This window comes from Triticum aestivum, chromosome 4B, assembly GCF_018294505.1.
Source record: "Triticum aestivum cultivar Chinese Spring chromosome 4B, IWGSC CS RefSeq v2.1, whole genome shotgun sequence".
Lineage (NCBI taxonomy): Eukaryota > Viridiplantae > Streptophyta > Magnoliopsida > Poales > Poaceae > Triticum > Triticum aestivum.
The window spans coordinates 504,712,330-504,736,250 of record NC_057804.1 but is presented as its reverse complement, the minus strand read 5'-3'; the positions used below and the strand labels follow the sequence as shown (position 1 = coordinate 504,736,250).

At 47.2% G+C, this 23,921-nt stretch overlaps 1 protein-coding gene across 1 annotated transcript; it reads left to right on the top strand.

Moving 5' to 3' along the window:
- Positions 1–16,781: 16,781 nt before the first annotated feature.
- Positions 16,782–19,409, top strand: LOC123095056 (polygalacturonase). The gene is made up of 9 exons (XM_044516885.1): positions 16,782–17,087; positions 17,183–17,320; positions 17,411–17,584; positions 17,688–17,708; positions 17,796–18,003; positions 18,132–18,213; positions 18,364–18,472; positions 18,674–18,790; positions 18,920–19,409. The coding sequence occupies exons 1-9, from the start codon at positions 16,863–16,865 to the stop codon at positions 19,145–19,147; spliced, it is 1,302 nt and encodes a 433-aa protein (XP_044372820.1). The 5' UTR covers positions 16,782–16,862; the 3' UTR covers positions 19,148–19,409.
- The last annotated feature ends 4,512 nt before the right edge of the window (positions 19,410–23,921 follow it).

The window sequence follows — 23,921 nt, the reverse complement described above, 5'->3', positions numbered from 1 at the left end:
TTTGCAGCAACCCATGTGGTTTTGGGTACTGCTCAGGCTTCCAGTAAGACCCATCAACATTCATTTTCCTCTCGAACCCAACACCCTCTTTCCTAGGGTTTCGGTTCAGAATCTGCTTTTTGAGGACATCACATAATGTCTGATGCCCTTTGAGACTTTTGTACATCCCTGTCTCAAGCAGTGTCTTCAACCTAGCATTCGCATCAGCAATAGTAGTGGTGTCCTCAGCAGAGGGGTTAGTTACCACATTAGCAGTTGAAGATATTGCAACAGGAGTAGCAGTAGAACATTCAGCAACACAGGAAGTGTTATCACGCTCAATGCATTTTAGACATGGTGGTTCAAATCCTTCCTGAGCGGGACTGATTTGTTGAGCGCGAAGTGACTCGTTTTCCTTTTGAAGATCTTCATGAGCCGATCTCAATTTCTCAAGTTCCTGCTTCCTTTGAAGATAATCATAGGAAAGCTTTTCATGAGAAGTTGAGAGCAATTCATGTCGACCTTCAAGTTCCTCGTACTTAACATGAAGATTTTTTATGTCTTCAATTAAGGACTGAGATCGGTTCATTTTCGTGTCCAACTGGTCATCGCTTTTGTCTAACAGTTTTTGAATGTGTTCCACAGCTTTCTGTTGTTCAGTTGCAATTTTAGCAAGTGTTTTGTAACTAGGTTTGGATTCACCATCAGAGTCATCTTCACTTGATGTTTGAAAGTAAGCATCGCGTGAGTTTACCTTGGCACCTCATGCCATGAAGTAGTAGGTGGGAGCCGAGTCGTCCTTGTCATTATCATCAGCTTTGGTGACGGAGCCATTGTCTTCAGTGTTGAAGATGGACTTGGCGACATAGGCTGTAGCTAGAGCCAGACACGCAACACCAGAGTCGGACTCCCCCTCAGACTCCACCTCCACCTCCTCAGAAGCAGACTCCTCCTCTGAATCCATTTCCTTGCCAACAAAAGCGCGAGCCTTGCCAGATGAGCTCTTATTGTGTGATGAAGATTTGGAAGAAGACTTGGAAGAAGACTTTGAGGATTTCTTCTTCTTCTTGTCATCAGAATCATATTCTTTGCTCTTCTTCTTCTTCTTCTCATTGTCCCACTGTGGACACTCAGAGATGTAGTGACCAGGTTTCTTGCACTTGTGGCAGGTTCTCTTCTTGTGATCATGGGTGGAAGCTTCATCATTTCTTGAGCTGGATCGCGAAGACTTTCTGAAGCCTTTCTTCTTGGTGAATTTCTGGAACTTCTTCACAAGCATAGCAAGCTCCTTTCCAATGTCTTCAGGATCACCAGAACTCCAGTTAGATTCTTCTTCAGATGAGGAAACAGCCTTTGCCTTCAAAGCGCGAGTTCGGCCATAGTTGGGGCCATAGATATCTCGTTTCTTAGATAGCTGAAACTCATGTGTGTTGAGCCTCTCAAGTATGTCAGACGGATCGAGAGTCTTGAAGTTAGGGCGTTCTTGAATCATCAGGGCCAAGGTGTCAAATGAGTTGTCAAGTGATCTCAGTAGTGTCTTGACTATTTCATGCTTCGTGTTCTCAGTGGCGTCGAGTGCTTGGAGCTCATTTGTGATATCAGTGAGGCGATCAAACGTGAGTTGGACGTTCTCATTGTCATGTCTCTTGAAGCGGTTGAAGAGGTTGCAGAGAACACTGATCCTTTGATCTCGCTGAGTTGAGATGCCTTCATTGACCTTGGAGAGCCAGTCCTAGACTAGCTTCGATGTTTCCACAGCACTCACACGACCATACTGTCCTTTGGCCAGATGACCACAAATGATGTTCTTGGCGGTAGAGTCCAGTTGAACGAACTTCTTGACATCAGCAGGGTGACACATTCACCAGTCTTGGGAACACCGTTCTTGACGACATACCACAGATTGACATCAATGGCTTCAGGATGCATGCGCATCTTATTCTTACAGTAGGGATATTCAGTGCCATCGAATATGAGGCATGCAGCGGAGACTTTGATTATCCCTGCAGTCAACATAGCTAAAACTCCAGGTGGTTAAACCGAATCACACAGAACAAGGGAGTACCTTGCTCTGATACCAATTAAAAGAGCTATTTATCGACTAGAGGGGGGTGAATAGGCGATTTTTATGAAACTCTTCAAAACGTGGGAGTTTTGAAGACAAACAAAAAAAATGACACTATTCGTATGCAGCGGAAGGTAGACTACACTAGACAAGCCATAGTCAAGTATTCAATGAAGTGAAAGCACAAAGACTATCGGCAGCTAGGTAGTAAGGATCAGGATGGAAGAGAGTATGAAGCCAATCAGACCAAGTAGTCACACAGTGAAGTCAAACAGATAATGCAAGCAGGCAATGACTTCACGAAGACAAACTGTAAGTAAAGAGAAGTGAGAGATAGAACCAGTAGCTTGGATAGGACAGATATTTGTTTGACCAGTTCTAGTTGTTGTGACAATTGTACGTCTGGTTAGGGAGGCGGAGATTCAACTCAGAAGACCGCGTCTTCACCTTATTCCCCTTGAGCTAAGGACACCTAGTCCCCGCCCAATCACTCTGGTAAGTCTTCAAGGCAGACTTCCAAACCTTCACAGACTTCGTTCACCGGCAATCCACAATGACTCTCGGATGCTTAGAACGCGACGCCTAACCGGCTGGAGGATTCACAGTCCTCGAGTGTAATAAGTCTTTAGATCACTCGGACAAAAGACTTCAGTGATGCCAAACACTCTTGGGCTCTGGGTGGTTTGGGCTTTGTCCTCGCAAGGATTCTCTCTCAAAAGCTTCGGAGGTGGGTTGCTCTCAAAGAACAAAAGCCGTGCACTAACTCTGAGCAGCCACCAATTTATGGTGTAGGGGTGGGCTATTTATAGCCACTGGGCAACCCAACCTGATTTGTCCGAAATGACCCTGGGTCACTAAGGAACTGACACATGTTCCAACGGTCAGATTTCAAACACACGCGGCAGCTTGACTTGGGCTACAAGTAAAGCTGACTCATCCGACTCTGGATAAGATTTGTTCTCATTGTCTTTGCACGAAGACATAGGATTTGGTTGAGCATCACTTCAGTCACTCTGACTTTGTTCACTTAGACCCCACTTAACACTGCGGTGGTTCCTATGACTCAACAAAGAAGAAAAGGAAACAACGAAACAACGAAGTCTTCGCGCTCCATAGTCTTCATGCGATGTCTTCTCATGCCATAGTCTTCAACGTGAATAGCTTCACAGACCATCATTGTCTTCAATGTCTTCACACATTTTTAGGGGTAATCTCCGGTAGGTAAACCAAATCAATGAGGGACTACTACCTGTGTTATCCTGCAATTCTCACAAACACATTAGTCCCTCAACCAGGTTTGTCGTCAATACTCCAAAACCAACTAGGGGTGGCACTAGATGCACTTACAGAGAGCAAACCTTATCCAGAGCTGGATGAGTCAGCTTTACTTGTAGTCCAAGCCAAGCTGTCGTGTGTGTTTGAAATCTGACTATTGGACACGTGTCTATTCCTTAGTGACCCAGGGTCATTTCGGACAAATCAGGTCGGGTCGCCACTTGGCTATAAGTCACCAACCCCCTACACCATAAATTGGTGGCTGCTCAGAGTTAGTGCACGACTTTTGTTGTTTGAGAGCAATCCACCTCCGAAGCATTTGAGAGAGAGAGAGAGAGAGATCCTTGCGAGGACTAAGCCCAAAACACCCAGAGCCAAAGAGTGTTAGGCATCACTGAAGTCTTTCTGTTCGAGTGATCTGAAGACTTGTTACACTTGAGGACTGTGAATCCTCCAGCCGGTTAGGCGTCGCGTTCTGAGCATCCAAGAGTCATTGTGGATTGCCGCTAAACGAAGTTTGTGAAGGTTTGGAAGTCTACCTTGAAGACTTACCAGAGTGATTGGGCGAGGACTGGGTGTTCTTAGCTCAAGGGGAATAAGGTGAAGACACAGTCTTCTGAGTTCAATCTTAGCCTCCCTAACCAGATGTAGAGTTGTCACAACAACTGGAACTGGTCTACCAAATCCTTGTCTTCACCAAGCAATTGGTTCTATATATCCTTTACTCTTCTTACTTTTCAGTTTGTCTTCGTGAAGTCATTGCTTGCCTGCTCAATTCATTTGACTTCACAGTGTGAAGACTTATATTTGTTTGGCTTCATACTGTCTTCCATTCTGATCCTGTCACCTAGCTGCAGTTAGTCTTAGTGCTTCAACTGTCCTGTCTGCTTGAATATTGCTAGTCTAGTGCAGTTTACATTTCGCTGCATACCATATAGGTTCAGTTTACTTGTTTGTCTTCAAAGCCCCCATGTTTTGAAGACTTTCATAAAAATCGCCTATTCACCCTCCCCCCTCTAGTCGATAACTAGCACTTTCACTCTAGCAAATCTCACGTTTAGCTTCTTGTTGCTAGATCGAAGGTGGTGTGACAGTTGCGGGAGGCCCGCGTTATGGGACGCCGTTGTCTTCTGTTGTCTTATCCAGAGGTATCTAGTTATCTAGGCGTCGGTAGAAGGATAAGGGCGGATGGTACAGATGCCTTCAGCGACAGGTTTATGCACTCTGGTGGAAACACAATATCTCTGATTGGGCTATGTTGACGTGTGCCTGTGTCATGTCCTTGCTGAAGGCGATGGATTGAAACTTGGCTTTGAGGATGAGAATCCGGATTTCAACCATGGTGGACTCGCCATCATCGGCACACGTGCGGTGATTCCTTCTTGAAGGCGTAGCCTAAGAGTTGTGTATTTTCCGTTTTGATGTATCTTGTAACATAGGTTAGTGGCTATCTAGTGGAGTTACCGTCGCGAGGCATATGCGGCCTCAGGTTTTTCTTTCACTTTTTTTCTGGTTTGATGTTGTTCAGCTACTGGATTTTGCATCTTTAATAATATGGATGTGTGCATCAAGAGATGCAGAGGCTGGAGGTATTCCTCTTCTTCAAAAAAAACACATGTTTCAACTCGATGCTTATATCTGATATGTAAGCAGTAGAACACATGTTTAATCCTTAAACCACAATGCTATAAACACGAAAACTATCACTAGGCATGAGATGTCCTTTCAATGATAGGTCGATATGGCAACCTGACTTGGTGTGTTGCATGTGATGAAATCGTCAAATGATTAAGTATGCATCACGGTCTGAAGGATCCTTCGAACATCAACATGGTTAAAATAGTTCTGATGAGCTCCTTGTCCCATCGAATCAGTTAGATCGACTACTTTATCCAGGACTACATGACCGCGCCTTGTGATCACCATTCTTGAAGGGGTCAAGGGGACCAAGGACGCCACCAAATATTGACCTAGCGTCCATTACCAATTCTCCAAGTATGCCCCACCTTCAAAGTTTGAATTTCCGCAATGATGATCCGTTAGGTGAACGAGGATCACTTCTTCACGTAGGTGTCCAGTAGATGAGTATGGAAAAATATTTAGTCCTTAACACTCGAGCATGGAGGTAATCCAGGTTCGTGATCAACCGCCAACATTGCTTGGCCAACATTGCTAAATTAAATGAATGAAAATCTCGGAAGCCTAAACCTCCAATCCTTTTCGGGGAACATAACTTCCACCATGTGAAGCACTGCATTTTCTTACTTTGATCACCATCACATTGTCAGAACTTCGCAATTGCATTAGACATACTTTTGTAAACTCTCTTCGAGATCTTAAAGATCGACATGCATAAACTGGATAGATTGTGCTACAACTTGTATAAGTATTCCTCCCCCCCCCCACACACACACACGCACACACAAGTTCTTCTCCTTCCAACCACAAATTACAATAATGATACACTCATGGAAGTGAATAAAGTCATTGCTTCTATACAGCCATCCACACCGGTATTGTGAGGTATTTGTCTCTTAGAGCCTCATTATCAATGTTTAGATGCAGACATTATCAACTCTAATATTAGTATCTGTGCTGGGACTAAAGAAAGTACCAGGCTTAGACACACTCGCCAGTTGGCCTTTCGCACAATATGTGTCTAGTACTTTGTCACGGGGAAGTTACATTATTCACATTGGCCTTCATGAGAATTAGAGGATCATTACTGAATAAACTAGGGAACTAGTTGCTTGTTCATCACATCGGTAACCTTGGGAAGTTTCTTTTTCCTGAATGGCTTGGGTATGTTTCAGCAGCTTTTTCCTAAGAAAAGAGATGAACCCTCTTAGGGCATCTTCAAAGCTGACCAGCAAACTAGACACCACATCTGTCTGCAGAACCGAGGGGAGGGGGGCAGTCCGCGGACACTGATGCGGGAGCCGGCCATCCAACCATAGCCACATACATTTCAAGCCGGATTTCAACAAACCGGGCGAGTTTCATGCAAATCGGATAATTTTCATACAAACGGGAGCACATTCATTACATTTCAAACATTTTTCACACAAAAAGAGAGACCGAAACTAAACCTAGCGTATAGCGGTGCGCATCTTCCAAGTCCTTGTTGTTCCCTTTCGGCGACCACGTCATCCATCTGCCGTCTTCATGGGCGGGGGCAAGAGCCGTGAAGTTAAGGTGCGGTCGCTAGTGAGAAGAGTAGAACATGGGAGATGGACTGGCCCCGTTGCCTCCCCTGCTCTACTCCTCCTCGTTGGAGTCCATGACCTGTCCGTCGCCAATGGACGTGAAGTCGGTGATAGACGTGGACGGGCCGACACTGTCCTACTGCCATATGCGCCCCAAAAAGTTCGGTGGCGATGCGTAGGACACATAGATGGCGGCATTCTCGTCCTCAATCACCAGCATGGCCTTCGCGTCTGCTTGAGGAGTAACAGGCTGTACTGATGCTCCTCCTGCGCCTGTCGGAACACCAACATAGGTGCCGGCACAGGTTGCTCCTCCGCCATGGTGGCGCTGAAGTGCGCTTGCGGCTGCTCCATAGTCAAGCCGGCATGCACTGACTCGGGGTGTGGCACTCAGTCGTCGAAGTACGTCTCCATCATGGGGTCTTCATCGAAGACCTCGGGGGAGCTTCCCGGTATGTGGCCTAGATGCAGGTGGTCGAAGGGCGGCCACTTTGTGCTTCTGCTTTGTCGAGAGGTTGTCCCACAAAGTGTTCCACCTCGCGGTCATGGCGGATGTGGTGCATGGGAGGAGGATGTGGAGCGGATGTGTTGTCGTTGTTGGGGAACGTAGTAATTTCAAAAAAATTCCTACGCACACGCAAGATCATGGTGATGGCATAGCAACGAGAGGGGAGAGTGTTCGTCCACGTACCCTCGTAGACCGTAAGCGGAAGCGTTATGACAACGCGGTTGACGTAGTCGTACGTCTTCACGATCCGACCGATCCAAGCACCGAACGTACGGCACCTCCGAGTTTAGCACACGTTCAGCTTGATGACGATCTCCGGGCTCCGATCTAGCAAAGCTTCGGGGATGAGTTCCGTCAGCACGACGGCGTGGTGACGATGATGATGTTCTACCGGCGCAGGGCTTCGCCTAAACTCCACGACGATATGACCGAGGTAGAATATGGTGGAGGGGGGCACCGCACACGGCTAAGGAACGATCCGTAGATCAACTTGTGTGTCTATGGGGTGCCCCCTGCCCCCGTATATAAAGGAGGGAGGGGGGAGGCCGGCCGGCCCTTGTTGGGCGCGCCAGGAGGAGGAGTCCTCCTCCTAGTAGGAGTAGGACTCCTCCTTTCCTACTCCTACTAGGAGGGGAAGGAAGGGGGAGAGGAGGGGAAGGAAAGAGGGGGGCGCCGCCCCCCCCCCCTCCTAGTCCAATTCGGACCAGAGGGAGAGGGGGCGCGCGGCCCTTCCTGGCCGCCCCTCTTTCTTCCCACAAAGGCCCATGTGGCCCATTAACTCTCCGGGGGGGTTCCGGTAACCCTCCGGCACTCCGGTTTGCTCCGAAATCACCCGAAACACTTCCGGCGTCCGAATATAGTCGTCCAATATATCAATCTTTATGTCTCGACCATTTCGAGACTCCTCGTCATGTCTGTGATCACATCCGGGACTCCGAACAAACTTCGGTACATCAAAACTCATAAACTCATAATATAACTGTCATCAAAACCTTAAGCGTGCGGACCCTACGGGTTCGAGAACTATGTAAACATGACCTAGAACTATTCTTGGTCAATAACCAATAGCGGAACCTGGATGCCCATATTGGCTCCTTCACATTCTACGAAGATCTTTATTGGTCAAACCGCATAACAACATACGTTGTTCCCTTTGTCATCGGTATGTTACTTGCCTGAGATTTGATCGTCGGTATCCAATACCTAGTTCAATCTCGTTACCGGAAAGTCTCTTTACTCGTTCTGTAACACATCATCTTATAACTAACTCATTAGTTACAATGCTTGCAAGGCTTAGGTGATGAGTATTACCGAGAGGGCCCAGAGATACCTCTCCGCCAGTCGGAGTGACAAAACCTAATCTCGAATTATGCCAACTCAACATGTACCTTCGGAAACACCTGTAGAGGACCTTTATAATCACCCAGTTACGTTGTGACGTTTGGTAGCACACAAAGTGTTCTTCCGGTAAACACGAGTTGCACAATCTCATAGTTGCAGGAACTTTGTATAAGTCATGAAGAAAGCAATAGCAACATACTAAATGATCAAGTGCTAGGCTAACGGAATGGGTCATGTCAATCACATCATTCTCCTAATGATGTGATCCCATTAATCAAATGACAACTCTTTTGTCCATGGCTAGGAAACATAACCATCTTTGATAAACGAGCTAGTCAAGTAGAGGCATACTAGTGACACTATGTTTGTCTATGTATTCACACATGTATTATGTTTCCGGTTAATACAATTCTAGCATGAATAATAAACATTAATCATGAAATAAGGAAATAAATAATAACTTTATTATTGCCTCTAGGGCATATTTCCTTCAGTCTCCCACTTGCACTAGAGTCAATAATCTAGTTCACATCGCTATGTGATTTAACACCAATATTCACATCTGCATGTGATTAATACCCATAGTTCACATCATCATGTGATCAACACCCAAAGGGTTTACTAGAGTCAATAATCTAGTTCACATCGCTATGTGATTAACACCCAAAAGAGTACTAAGGTATGATCATGTTTTGCTCGTGAGAGAAGCTTAGTCAACGGGTTTGTCATATTCAGAGCCGTATGTATTTCGCAAATATTCTATGTTCACAATGCTCTGCACGGAGCTACTCTAGCTAATTGCTCCCACTTTCAATATGTATCCAGATTGAGACTTAGAGTCATCTGGATTGGTGTAAAAGCTTGCATCGTTGTAACTTTTACGACGGGCTCTTTTATCACCTCCATAATTGAGAAACGTCTCCTTAGTCCTCACTAAGGATATTCTTGGCCCATGTCCAGTGATCTACTTCTAGATCACTATTGTACTCCCTTGCCAAACTAGGGCAGAGTATACAATAGGTCTGGTCCATAGCATGGCATACTTTTATAGAACCTATGACTGATGCATAGGGAATGACTTTCATTCTCTTTCTATTTTCTGCAATGGTCGGGTCTCGAGTCTTACTCAACTTCACACCTTGTAACACAGGCAAGAACTCCTTCTTTGACTGTTCCATTTTGAACTATTTCAAAAATTTATCAAGGTATGTACTCATTGAAAAATCTTATCAAGCGTCTTGATCTATCTATATAGATCTTGATGCTCAATGTGTAAGTAGCTTCACCAAGGTCTTGCTTTGAAAAGCTTTTTATTCAAGTATCCTTTTATGCTATCCAGAAAATTCTATATCATTTCCAATATGTCTTGCACATATAATATCAGAAATGCTACAGAGCTCCCACTCACTTTCTTGTAAATACAGGCCTTTCGAAAAGTCTGTATAAAACCATATGCTTTGATCAACTCATCAAAGCGTATATTCCAACTCCGAGATGCTTGCACCAGTCCATTGATGGATTGCTGGAGCTTGCACACTTTGTTAGCATCTTTAGCATTGATAAAACCTTCTGGTTGCATCATATGCAACTCTTCTTTAATAAATCCATTAAGGAATGCAGTTTTGACATCCATTTGCTAGATTTCATAAAATGTGGCAATTGCTAACATGATTCAGACAGACTTAAGCTTCGATACGAGTGAGAAAATCTCATCGTATTCAACACCTTGAACTTGTTGAAAACATTTCGCAACAAGTCGAGCTTAGTAGATAGTAACACTACTATCAATGTCCGTCTTCCTCTTGAACATCCATTTATTTAACATGGCTTGCTGATCATCGAGCAAGTCAATCAAAGTCCATACTTTGTTCTCATACATGGATCATATCTCAGATTTTATGGCCTCAAGCCATTTCGTGGAATCTGGGCTCATCATCGCTTCCTCATAGTTCGTAGGTTCATCATGGTCTAGTAACATGACTTCCAGAACAGGATTACCGTACCACTCTGGTGCGGATCTTACTCTGGAAGACCTATGAGGTTCTGTAGTAACTTAATCTGAAGTTTCATGATCATCATCATTAACTTCCTCACTAATTGGTGTAGTAGTCACAGGAACAGATTTCTGTGATGAACTAATTTCCAATAAGGGAGCAGGTACAGTTACCTCATCAAGTTCTACTTTCCTCCCACTCACTTCTTTCGAGAGAAACTCCTTCTCTAGAAAGGATCTATTCTAAGCAACGAATGTTTTGCCTTTGGATTTGTGATAGAAGGTGTACCCAATAGTTACCTTTGGGTATTCTATGAAGACACACGTCTTCGATTTGGGTTCGAGCTTATCAGGTTGAAAAACTTTTCATATAAGCATCGCAACTCCAAACTTTAAGAAACGACAACTTTGGTTTCTTGCCAAACCACAGTTCATAAGGCGTCTCAACGGATTTTGATGTTGCCCAATTTAAAGTGAATGCAGCTGTCTCTAATGCATAACCCCAAAACGATAGCAGTAAATCGGTAAGAGACATCATAGATCGCACCATATCCAATAAAGTGCGGTTACGACGTTCGGACACACCATAACGTTGTGGTGTTCCAGGTGGCGTGAGATGTGAAACTATTCCTCATTGTTTTAATTGAAGACCAGACTCGTAACTCAAATATTTGTCTCCGCGATCAGATCGCAGAAACTTTATTTTCTTGTTATGATGATTTTTACACTTCACTCTGAAATTCTTTGAACCTTTCAACTATTTCAGATTTATGTTTTATCAAGTAGATATACCCATATCTGCTCAAATCATCTTATGAAGGTCAGAAAATAACGATACTTGCCACGAGCATCAATACTCATTGGTGTGCATACATCAGTATGTATTATTTCCAACAAGTTTGTTGCTCGTTCCATTGTTCCGAAGAACGGAGTTTTAGTCATCTTGCCCAAAAGGCACGGTTCGCAAGCATCAAATGATTCATAACCAGGTGATTCTGAAAATCCATCTTTATGGAGTTTCTTCATGCGCTTTACACCGATATGACCCAAACGGCAGTGCCACAATTAAGTTGCACTATCATTATTAACTTTGCATCTTTTGGCATCAATATTATTAATATGTGTATCACTACGATCGAGATCCAATAAACTATTTTCATTGGGTGTATGACCATTGAAGGTTTTATTCATGTAAACAGAACAACAATTATTCTCTGACTTTAAATGAATAACCGTATTGCAATAAACATGATCAAATCATATTCATGCTCAACGCAAACGCTAAATAACATTTATTTAGGTTTAACACTTATCCCGAAAGTTTAGGGAGTGTGTGATGATGATCATATCAATCTTGGAACTACTTCCAACACTAATCGTCACTTCCCCTTCAACTAGTCTCTGTTTATTCTGCAATCCCGTTTCAAGTTACTAATCTTAGCAACTGAACTAGTATCAAATACTGAGGGGTTGCTATAAACACTAGTAAAGTACACATCAATATCAAATATACTTATGTTCACTTTGCCATCCTTCTTATCCACCAATCACTTGGGGTAGTTCCGCTTCCAGTGACCAGTCCCTTTGAAGTAGAAGCAGTTAGTCTCAGGCTTAGGACCAGATTTGGGCTTCTTCACTTGAGCAACAACTTGCTTGCCGTTCTTCTTGAAGTTCCCCTTTCTTTCCCTTTGCCCTTTTTCTTGAAACTAGTGATCTTGTCAACCATCAACACTTGATGCTCTTTCTTGATTTCTACCTTCGTAGATTTCAACATCACTAAGAGCTCGGGAATCGTTTTCGTCATCCCTTGCATACTATAGTTCATCACAAAGTTCTACTAACTTGGTGATGGTGACTAGAGAACTCTGTCAATCACTATCTTATCTGGAAGATTAACTCCCACTTGATTCAAGCGATTGTAGTACCCAGACAATCTGAGCACATGCTCACTAGTTGAGCGATTCTCCTCCATCTTTTAGCCATAGAACTTGTTGGAGACTTCATATCTCTCAACTCGGGTATTTGCTTGAAATATTAACTTCAACTCCTGGAACATCTCATATGGTCCATGACGTTCAAAACGTCTTTGAAGTCCCGATTCTAAGCCGTTAAGCATGGTGCACTAAACTATCAAGTAGTCATCATATTGAGCTAGCCAAACGTTCATAACGTCTACATCTGCTCTTGCAATAGGTCTGTCACCTAGCGGTGCATCAAGGACATAATTCTTCTGTGCAGCAATGAGGATAAACCTCAGATCACGGACCAAGTCCGCATCATTGCTACTAACATTTTCAACATAGTTTTCTCTAGGAACACATATAAAAACATAGGGAAGCAAAAACATAGGGAAGCAACAATGCGAGCTATTGATCTATAACACAATTTGCAAAATACTACCAGGACTAAGTTCATGATAAATTTAAGTTCAATTAATCATATTACTTAAGAACTCCCACTTAGAAAGACATCCCTCTAATCCTCTAAGTGATCACGTGATCCAAAATAACTAAACCATAACCGATCATCACGTGAGATGGAGTAGTTTTCAATGGTGAACATCACTATGTTGATCATATCTACTATATGATTCACGCTCGACCTTTCGGTCTCCGTGTTCCGAGGCCATATCTGCATATGCTAGGCTCGTCAAGTTTAACCTGAGTATTCCGCGTGTGCAAAACTGGCTTGCACCCGTTGTAGATGGACGTAGAGCTTATCACACCCGATCATCACGTGGTGTCTGGGCACGACGAACTTTGGCAACGGTGCATACTCAGGGAGAACACTTCTTGATAATTTTAGTGAGAGATCATCTTAAAATGCTACCGTCAATCAAAGCAAGATAAGATGCATAAAGGATAAACATCACATGCAATCAATATAAGTGATATGATATGGCCATCATCATCTTGTGCTTGTGATCTCCATCTCCGAAGCATCGTCATGATCACCATCGTCATCGGCGCGACACCTTGATCTTCATCGTAGCATCGTTGTCGTCTCGCCAACTATTGCTTCTACGACTATCGCTACCGCTTAGTGATAAAGTAAAGCAATTACAGGGGGTTTGCATTTCATACAATAAAGCGACAACCATATGGCTCCTGTCAGTTGCCGATAACTTTGGTTACAAAACATGATCATCTCATACAATAAAATATAGCATCACGTCTTGACCATATCACATCACAACATGCCCTGCAAAAACAAGTTAGACGTCCTCTACTTTGTTGTTGCAAGTTTTACGTGGCTGCTACGGGCTTAGCAAGAACCGTTCTTACCTACGCATCAAAAACCACAACGATAGTTTGTCAAGTTGGTGATGTTTTAACCTTCGCAAGGACCGGGCGTAGCCACACTCGATTCAGCTAAAGTGAGAGAGACAGACACCCTCCGGTCACCTTTAAGCAACGAGTGCTCGTAGCGGTGAAACCAGTCTCGCGTAAGCGTACGCGTAATGTCGGTCCGGGCCGCTTCATCTCACAATGCCGTTGAACCAAAGTATGACATGCTGCTAAGCAGTATGACTTATATCTCCCACAACTCACTTGTGTTCTACTCGTGCATATAACATCAACGCATAAAACCTAGGCTCGGATGCCACTGTTGAGGAACGTAGTAATTTCAAAAAATTTCCTACGCACACGCAAGATCATGGTGATGGCATAGCAACGAGAGGGGAGAGTGTTCGTCCACGTACCCTCGTAGACCGTAAGCGGAAGCGTTATGACAACGCGGTTGATGTAGTCGTACGTCTTCATGATCCGACCGATCCAAGCACCGAATGTACGGCACCTCCGAGTTCAGCACACGTTCAGCTCGATGACGATCTCCGGGCTCCGATCCAGCAAAGCTTCGGGGATGAGTTTCGTCAGCACGACGGCGTGGTGACGATGATGATGTTCTACCGGCGCAGGGCTTCGCCTAAACTCCGCGACGATATGACCGAGGTGGAATATGGTGGAGGGGGGCACCGCACACGGCTAAGGAACGATCCGTAGATCAACTTGTGTGTCTATGGGGTGCCCCCTGCCCCCGTATATAGAGGAAGGGGGGAGGCCGGCCGGCCCTTGTTGGGCGCGCCAGGAGGAGGAGTCTTCCTCCTAGTAGGAGTAGGACTCCTCCTTTCCTACTCCTACTAGGAGGGGAAGGAAGGGGGAGAGGAGGGGAAGGAAAGAGGAGGGCGCCGCCCCCCCCCCCCTCCTAGTCCGATTCGGACCAGAGGGAGAGGGGGCGCGCGGCCCTTCCTGGCCGCCCCTCTTTCTTCCCACAAAGGCCCATGTGGCCCATTAACTCTCCGGGGGGTTCCGGTAACCCTCCGGCACTCTGGTTTTCTCCGAAATCACCCGGAACACTTCCGGTGTCCGAATATAGTCGTCCAATATATCAATCTTTATGTCTCGACCATTTCGAGACTCCTCGTCATGTCTGTGATCACATCCGGGACTCCGAACAAACTTCGGTACATCAAAACTCATAAACTCATAATATAACTGTCATCGAAACCTTAAGCGTGCGGACCCTACGGGTTCGAGAACTATGTAGACATGACCTAGAACTATTCTTGGTCAATAACCAATAGCGGAACCTGGATGCCCATATTGGCTCCTAAACATTATACGAAGATCTTTATCGGTCAAACCGCATAACAACATATGTTGTTCCCTTTGTCATCAGTATGTTACTTGCCCGAGATTTGATCGTCGGTATCCAATACCTAGTTCAATCTCGTTACCGGCAAGTCTCTTTACTCGTTCTGTAACACATCGTCTTATAACTAACTCATTAGTTACAATGCTTGCAAGGCTTAGGTGATGAGTATTATCGAGAGGGCCCAGAGATACCTCTCCGCCAATCGGGGTGACAAAACCTAATCTCGAATTATGCCAACTCAACATGTACCTTCGGAAACACCTGTAGAGCACCTTTATAATCACCCAGTTACGTTGTGACGTTTGGTAGCACACAAAGTGTTCTTCCGGTAAACGTGAGTTGCACAATCTCATAGTTGCAGGAACTTTGTATAAGTCATGAAGAAAGCAATAGCAACATACTAAATGATCAAGTACTAGGCTAACGGAATGGGTCATGTCAATCACATCATTCTCCTAATGATGTGATCCCATTAATCAAATGACAACTCTTTTGTCCATGGCTAGGAAACATAACCATCTTTGATAAACGAGCTAGTCAAGTAGAGGCATACTAGTGACACTATGTTTGTCTATGTATTCACACATGTATTATGTTTCCGGTTAATACAATTCTAGCATGAATAATAAACATTTATCATGAAATAAGGAAATAAATAATAACTTTATTATTGCCTCTAGGGCATATTTCCTTCAGTCGTGTGTTGTGAGTGTGGTGTGACCGCCTTTAAATAGCAGGTTCCGATGAGGCCAAGCGTCTGGGTGTGTCAATGCGCAGGTGTCGGAGTTAGTTCCTCGGCCGGCAAGCCTGTTTAATGGCAGCAGATGGGCGGGCGGGCATTGAACGGGCGCCGTAGATATCTGTGTCGTCCAGTAAACGTCGCTCTGGCATTGAACATGCGCGGAAATCGGGGACACGGCGCTTCAATGCCGTCACGTCCGCTCTGGGCCGGTGTCAATGCGGAGTGGCCGCTCTAGAGCGACATGAATGCGGGCAGATGGCTTCGGACGGGAAAGTGCGCGGGCAAGAGAGAGGGTTTTGGGTGGGTCAGGATTGTCGGAAGCGGGCGTGGCAGCAGTATAGATGCCCGCATAGCCCCCTCGGTTTGCTTCCGGTTTGCGGGAAAAAGACATCAGGGCCGTTGAGCGGACTGATACAAGACCGTATTGGATGGCAAAACACGTCCGAACCGCACGATCCAAACAGTTGCGGGCGGTTTGAGACTCGGCGTTGGAGATGCCCTTAGAACCGAACTCCTCATAGGATGGTGGACACATGAAATCCCCCCTCTCTTTTGAATGATATACTCCATCACTTGGCATCGCGTTATTGTAAGGTAGGAAATGAATCAAATATGGCATACTTTAAATTTACTCCATTTTTAGATAAAAAGAAAGGATAGGTAACCTGCACCATCACTTGGCATCGCATTATGACAAGACGGTAGTGAGTGAAAAAATAGGAAAACTTTAAATCTTGTTTTTTTGGTAAAAACGATTATTATCAATTGCCATCGGATGCTAAGTTTAGCATAAGTTTAACTCTACTTGTTTCTAGCTAATTACACTTAGCACGTGAATGGCAACCAATTCATCTCTCCCTTAGATTTCCTTTATCAACATCTAGGATCAGGATGATGATCCAAGATCAACAGGCCAGCAGTAATTGCACGTCATATACATGCAAGAGTTATACTGTACTTGTTTTATCAACATACTAGACTACTAGTAGTAGTATATATTTATCTGCAACTGCGAGGACGTGCACGCTCTGCTCGTCCCTTCCTCTCCTCCATAATCATCGAGTTAATCTCCTCCCCTGGGTGGCCGAGTTCCACTGATGGGTCCCAGGAAGTTTCTCTTGGCCTCCATTAGTACCGTATCAGTTCTTGTTTACATGTTTCCGCACGCCAATTCGGAGTCCGTAGCCCTCCCTCCCGAATCGGCCTATGGCCCAGCCGCAGAGAGTCCAGACGCGGGCGCGCCGGAGCTCAGCCCGGGGCCGCCGCCGATGGTATTTGACGTCGACGACTACGGCGCGTCGGCCGGCGGCGACGCCACCGAGGTATGTGAAACCAGCTAGCCAACCAGAGCTGCTCTGTTTCTTCCAAGTTCTCCATGTAACAGCACTCCGGTCATGACCCGTGCGTGCGTTTACAGGCGTTTCTCGCGGCATGGAAGGACGCCTGCAACTCCTCCTCCGACCCGTCCCTGTTCCTCGTGCCCGAGGGGAAGACCTACCTCCTCATGCCCCTCAGCTTCGGCGGCCCCTGCAGGTCTACCACGATCACAGCAATGGTGAGTCAGGCCACCGGTGATCACAGTAGTACGCATGCCGTTCCCCTTTTGCATGCTCTGTTCGTGACGTTTTGTCTCTCGGGTGATCAGATCAGGGGAACACTGGAGGCGCCGTCGAACCGGTCGGTGTGGCTCGACGGCGATCGCCGGGAGCGGTGGATCACGTTCGAGGACGTCGACGGCCTGCACGTCATGGGCGGCGGGACGCTCAACGGGCACGGGCAGGAGTGGTGGATCAACTCGTGCAAGGTCAACAAATCCATGGTACGTGTGTGCTCCCCCTTACCTCCGTTTCCGCTGTATACATTTCTGCGACAGAGGGAACCTGCCTCACCGAACCTGCATCTTCTTCTCCCTCTTCCGTCAGAAATGCGTCCCCGGCCCGACGGTACGTTCTTGACACCGAGATTTCTCCTGGTTGCATATGTAGTACGGCGAAGGAAATCTTCTTCATCGGTGTGCAAAAAAATTGCAGGCCCTGTACTTCAGAACCTGCAACCATCTGGTGGTGGACGACCTGGAGGTGAAGGACAGCATGCAGATGCACGTCGTGATCGCAAACTGCTGGAAAGCAGCCGTCTCGCGGCTGTTCGTCACCGCGCCGGGGTGGAGCCCCAACACCGACGGGATCCACGTATCCAACAGCACAGAGGTGTCCATAACCAACTGCATCATCAGCACAGGTACACTCCAATGCAGATATATATGCATGAAAACATCCTCCGATTCATTTATCCAGTGGTCTCATGCGATCGATTTTGGCGAGCGTTGGTTGGTGACTGTTTCAGCTCGCTCTTGTGAACTGTTGCAGGCGATGACTGCATATCCATTGTGTCTGGGTCTGAGTTTGTGCGGGCATCAGGCATATATTGTGGACCGGGCCATGGAATAAGGTTCGTATTTGTATTTGACGCCTGCACTGTCCAAATGGTCAACATTAATTTGAATTTGACGCCTCCACCGTCGCTAGAAGCCACTGAGATAAGACACTGTACAAAGGGTTTTCTGACGTTCTGTTGGCATTGGTTGCCCTCGCCCCGCAGCATTGGCAGCCTAGGAGCGAACAAATCGCGGGCCCATGTCTCTGACGTGCTGGTGGAGAAGGCCACGCTGGTGGGCACAACCAACGGTGTGCGGATCAAAACATGGCAGGTAATGCATGACCTCCTCGCTGCCATGCCACGGAAACCTCCAAAATCTCTTGTGTTTTTGAAATTTGAGCACCATGGTACTCTACGTGCTCTCATTACAAATACAGTCAGTTGCCTAAATATTCGCCCGTACAATCATCTGCTACTCCATTACAAATACCTACGCTCACGGGGTCAATGCTTCTTATGATTCCACTGACAGGGAGGAGAAGGGGCTGCAGAGAGGATTACTTTCCAAGACATAAAGATGTACAATGTCACTAACCCTATAATCATTGACCAGAACTACTGTGACTCCAAGAAACCATGCTCCGAAGAGGTACTTTTCCTACAGTAAATCCAAATATCTTTCCCTGATTTCTCATCCACATCTTTCTAGCAGTTGACAAGTTTCTTAACATACTCCCTTAAAAAGTTTTTAACGCACAGTAATACCTTTTTTTTTCAGGACTCAGCTGTTGCCATAAGTGACATACGCTACAACAACATACACGGAACCAGTTTATCCAAAGTTGCGGTGAAATTCATTTGCAGCAACGCTGTCCATTGCGATGGCATAGTGATGCAAGATGTTTCCTTGGTCGGGCAAAAAGGGGCCTACCTTAAATGTTCCTCCGTGAACGCCAGGGTTATAACACCAGGATTCAACTACCCTTATTGCACCGCGGACATGTAGTTTGTTTTAAAAAATGAAACTCCATGGGCACTAGCACCCACGGATTTATCGAACTCTGGTCGTTAGGTTTACAATCATGCGCCCCCAACCACTGAGCTATGCCCACGTCATGTAGTTTGTTTTTCTATTACACAAGTTTTGTAGAGGGTGTTTAGCCCAGGGGTACTTTTTTAGGGAGTTTTGGTATTCAGTAGTCCAAAAGTACCCTCGGCATCCCCATGTACTGACATACAAAAAAAAAAGCAAATCGTTCGAGCGGAGACTTTTCACATGTACTTTGTGGATGTGGTTAATTGTATGTCGGTTTGAAAATTTGAATATGAACGGGAAGACGGACGTACAAACACATGTGCAGGCAGGCAGGCAGAGCGCTTAGACTTTAGTTGTGTACTTGTGTACGCAGAACGCTAGTCCACTGTGCGCATGTTCTTTGCACGATTGTGAGAAGGAATATGGACGACGTCCGGTGCAATCCATCCATCCATTGGTGTACAAGTAAAACGTCCGCAAAAGGGCTGGCTGGCTGTTGTCTTGATCGAAAATTTCAAGTCCCTGAAGAAAAAGATAACCGTTCCATCCATGTGGTCCTCTCCTCCCTCGAACATGCGTGGGAAGGCATCAACTTTACGATGAAATGTTTCATACATAATCTTATGTATAATCAGAACCAGTTTTATATTCCCTCAAAAAAGGGCACGGTCATGTGATGAACACATAAACAAATCTAAGAGGTCATACAGCTGCGAGCTTTTACCCCCCCCCCCCCTCCCCCTCCCCCTCCCCCGTCGCCCCCCGCGTGGGCGGCCGGGAGGCCCTCAGATCCCGTCGGCCGGCCCTCCCCCTCTCCTCCTCCTCCTCCCTCGCCGCTGCCCTAGGGCGCGGCCAGGCAAAGCCTGCCGTCGCCGGCGGCGGTGGGGACTCGGGCCCTCTTGCTCGGGTGGGGCTGGCGCGGGCCGGCGCCCCCGGGCCAGAGCGTGGCGGCGGGCCGGACGCCACGGCGGGGGGTGGCGGCGCCTCGACGACTTCGCTCCCCCGCGGCAAACGGCCTCATGATCTGGTGCGTCGCGGTCGCCTAGGACGGCAGCGGCGTGGCCGGATCGGTTTGTGGCGGCGCTGCCGGATCTCTGCCCAAGCGTGGGCCTTGATCGCTTGATTGCCGTCGGCACGGTGGCGGGTGCGACTCGTCGGCAGCTGGGCAGATCCGCCGGGATTCTACCCTTGTCTGGTCCTTGACAGCGCGGGCAACTCCGGGGGAAACCCTAGATCTCCTTGGGATCGAGCGATGGCGGCGCTTTTGCGTCGTAGTCCCTATTTAGGGCATCATTTTGGAGTTTACTCCGGTTGAAGGGACCAGCGACGTCGGCGACGCACGTCTGATGGAGCAACTGCCGATGAAAATCGCGCCGACTACGGTCATGGCGGACGATGGCGGCGTCTTAGATGGCGTTCCCTTGTCGAGGCATCGTCGTTGCAGTATGCTTCCTCAGGCTTTGGATGCTCCGGGGGAAACCCTAGATCTGGGTCTTCCGGATCGGATGATGATAGCGTTTTATCGCTTTCCCTTCTGGGGGCATCGTTTTGGAGCAAGTGATGGCTGGGGGATGGTGGAGCGGTGCTTCATCTCACACATTGATGGCGGCGGTTATCGGCGGCATGGCGCTGTGGAGGCTCGGCGTCCGATGCGCGGGATGGACTCGCACAGGAGGAGGTAGCTGTCTGGCGTCATAGTGACGTCGATGGCCGAGTGGCCAGACAAGGTAGATGCCTCAATATGATTTGAAGACGGACCTGTGGAAGATGGCGGCGATGACACACGAGTGCGTCTGACCGGATTGTGCCCCAGACCCGGTATGTGGCTTGACTGGGGCTTCCGACTTTTGATGTTAGGATTAGGTGACTGGTCTGAGTGGCCCAGCTAGCACGGACTAAGATCCAGTGCCTTTATCAAGTGAAGTCACGCTGCAACTTTACCCTTCTAATCTTCATCCAATCCACATCCTACGGTCCAGATCACACAAAAGGAAAGGCTCTCAACACTTAGCAGTTTTAAGCATAGCAGCAAACATCAATACACACTAGCTGCAAACAACGATGCAGTGGCACTTGAACTCAGTTTTATTTGAACAGATTGAAACCCAAAAAATAAAGAACTGCAGGTACTCATGAACAGACTATAAAACAAATTTTGGCCTGGTTATACAGTAGTGCATTATGCAATCAAAGTGGAATAAATAAATTGCAGTTGACACTAGATCCAGTAGAACTTGATATTAAAAGGCTGCAACGCATAATGTCCGAATGCTACAGTCAATGTTGAGTAATCATCTACACAAAAGCAGGCCATTTCACTTATACATTTAGGCCAAAAGAGACTATTATAATCCCCCAAAATACTGTTGTTAGCACTGTCCAAAATACTACCTAACAACTTTGAAGATACTAGATCATATCATCATAAAAGATATGATCGTCAACTCGTGAAATTGTCAAGAGCTCGGTAAAGCTATCAATTACATCATATTCTTGACGCTTCTCACTATTTTCTTTCACTTGCACTTGCACTTCAGGTTGCAAACTATTGCCATTGTTCTCCACTTGCACTTGAGGCTGCGCATATTTTTTTTCTTTTGTTGCTGTTGCTGCCAATAAAAATGAAAAAATATATTTTGTTAGTACAGGAAGGAATAACAACTCATATTACATACATAGTACACCTTACCTTTGCTCCTTTTTTTGTCGTTGCCGCTGATTTAGTTGGCTTTCGTCCCTTGTGTAACTTATCAAACCAAGTTAGCTTTCTCCTCAAAATTTTAGATGAAACCTCCTTTTTCTTCAGTCGTGCAGAACTAAGCAAGTCATTGGCTTGTTGCACATTTGGATCAACATTTTCTTGGTCATTGGAACAAGGCATCACCAGAGTCTTTTGCTGAGCATGGTGTCCACGCTACAGCTGGGAAAGTCCTGTTACAGCTCGTGATATGATTCCGTGAATACTTTCTCTATAGCTTTTGGATATCTTCTTTAACAGCAATAGTGGATAATATAATATCTATGGCCAATCAACTAGCGAACTGCAGAAGCAAGGAAGTAGCAACTGGACATATATATGTGTCCTCCTGCGAATTAGAGAAATACAGGGCACTGTTTGCTGTCATGCCACCAGAGCTTCACAAAGATGCGCTGATGATACAGAATTGTGAACTCAAGGTTGCAGATGATGCAAATAAATTGAACCGCGATGATGCAGATGATGATGATTTACAGCGATGGAATTGTACATTACCTCTTCTGCAGCGATGGACCTTGTCCTCCGCCACGGCCGGCCCTCCTCTACCGCAGCAACGGCACGGCCCACCCCTCCTCTCCTCTGGCGACGGCCGCCCCTCCTCTCCCGCAGCGACGGCGTGGCCCGCCCCTCCTCTCCTCTGGCGGCGGCTACCCCTCCTCTCCCCAGCGACGGCGCGCCCGCCCTCCTCTTCTCCGGTGGCGGCTGCCCCTCCTCTCCCCGAGCGACGGCGCGCGACCTGCCCCTCCTCTCCTCCTCCGGCGGCGGGCGACCTGCCGCCCCCCCTCCTCCGGCGGCGCGGGAGTGTTCCGGCCGTGACGCTATAGCCCGCGAACCCCCAATTTCCTGCCCGCCCTCGCCCAAACTGATAACTGCTGAAGTTTTTGCCTATGTCTAACATACACCGTTGGATCTGGATTGGATGGAGATTAGAAGGGTAAAGTTGCAGCGTGACTTCACTTGATAAAGGCACTGGATCTCAGTCCAGCTAGCACCCCTTCATCGTATGGATAGGAGTAGCGGCATATGTTGCCAAGATGGTGGATTCAGGCATATTGTTGTAATACTTTGCAAGGTCCTTGAGAATAATCAATAAAGTGGCCGTATGCATCTCCCAGATGCAAGGCCGGGGGGTCATCCTCCTTTGTAAAAAAAAACCAGTTTTATATCGTTGATGCACAGCTTCCGGTGCTATAGTTTGGTGGTATACTTCCTGCGCCTAGCTAGCGGCCGGCACACATCACACATGCACCCACATCCACGGTGGTTATACTAGGACCTCATACCGAATCCGGCCAGGCAGTCAGCTCCCAGTTCCGCCGCGACGGCCGTCGGAGGTTGAACTCGTACGTGCTCCGTCGCACTACGTTTTGTCGTGACGGGCGTCGACTTGCACCGGGCGTGCTCCGTCGCGCGACTTCAAATTTTTGAGCGAGGCCAGCGACCAGCACCTGCGTCTGCGTGCCCCTGCCGTTGCAGCCGGACAATTTAACGGACCCCTCTCGCACAGATCCTCGTCGCCCTCCCTCACCTGCCAGTTCAAAACGTGCCTGCCTGCTGCCTCTCAGCCGCTGCACATGCCTCCAACTAGGAGCCAGCCAGCCGAGCTGCACGGCACCCAGAAGGCGCCCACCGGCGACCGGCCGGAGCCACGTCGGCGTCGCGTTTTGAACTGGCCGCGCCCCGAGACGACAAGCGAGGACCTGCGTCGAAGCGCAGCGGCAGCGGCAGCGCTGGTCCGGCCTGGATTAAACCGGCGTGCGGGGTCCCGCGTGTCACTCGCGGCGGGGCGGAGCGGAGCACGCCCCATGCACATGCAGGCCCGGCCGACCTGCGCGCCCGAGGTGTGGCAAAACGGCCACATTAACTACGGCCTCCCCAGACCCGGCTCGAGCCAGCGGCCGGATCATTTTTAAAAATGTTCGGGCGCAGCACCCGAGCTCAGCCGCACAGCCGGTCTGGCCCTGCCTCTGCCTCTGCCTCTGCGCC

Coding starts and splice junctions, on each gene's coding strand:
- LOC123095056 (XM_044516885.1), top strand. CDS start 16,863: ATGGGTCCCAGGAAGTTTCTCTTGGCCTCCATTAGTACCGTATCAGTT. Junction 17,321..17,410: donor CTACCACGATCACAGCAATG/GTGAGTCAGGCC, acceptor TCGGGTGATCAG/ATCAGGGGAACACTGGAGGC. Junction 17,585..17,687: donor GCAAGGTCAACAAATCCATG/GTACGTGTGTGC, acceptor CTCTTCCGTCAG/AAATGCGTCCCCGGCCCGAC.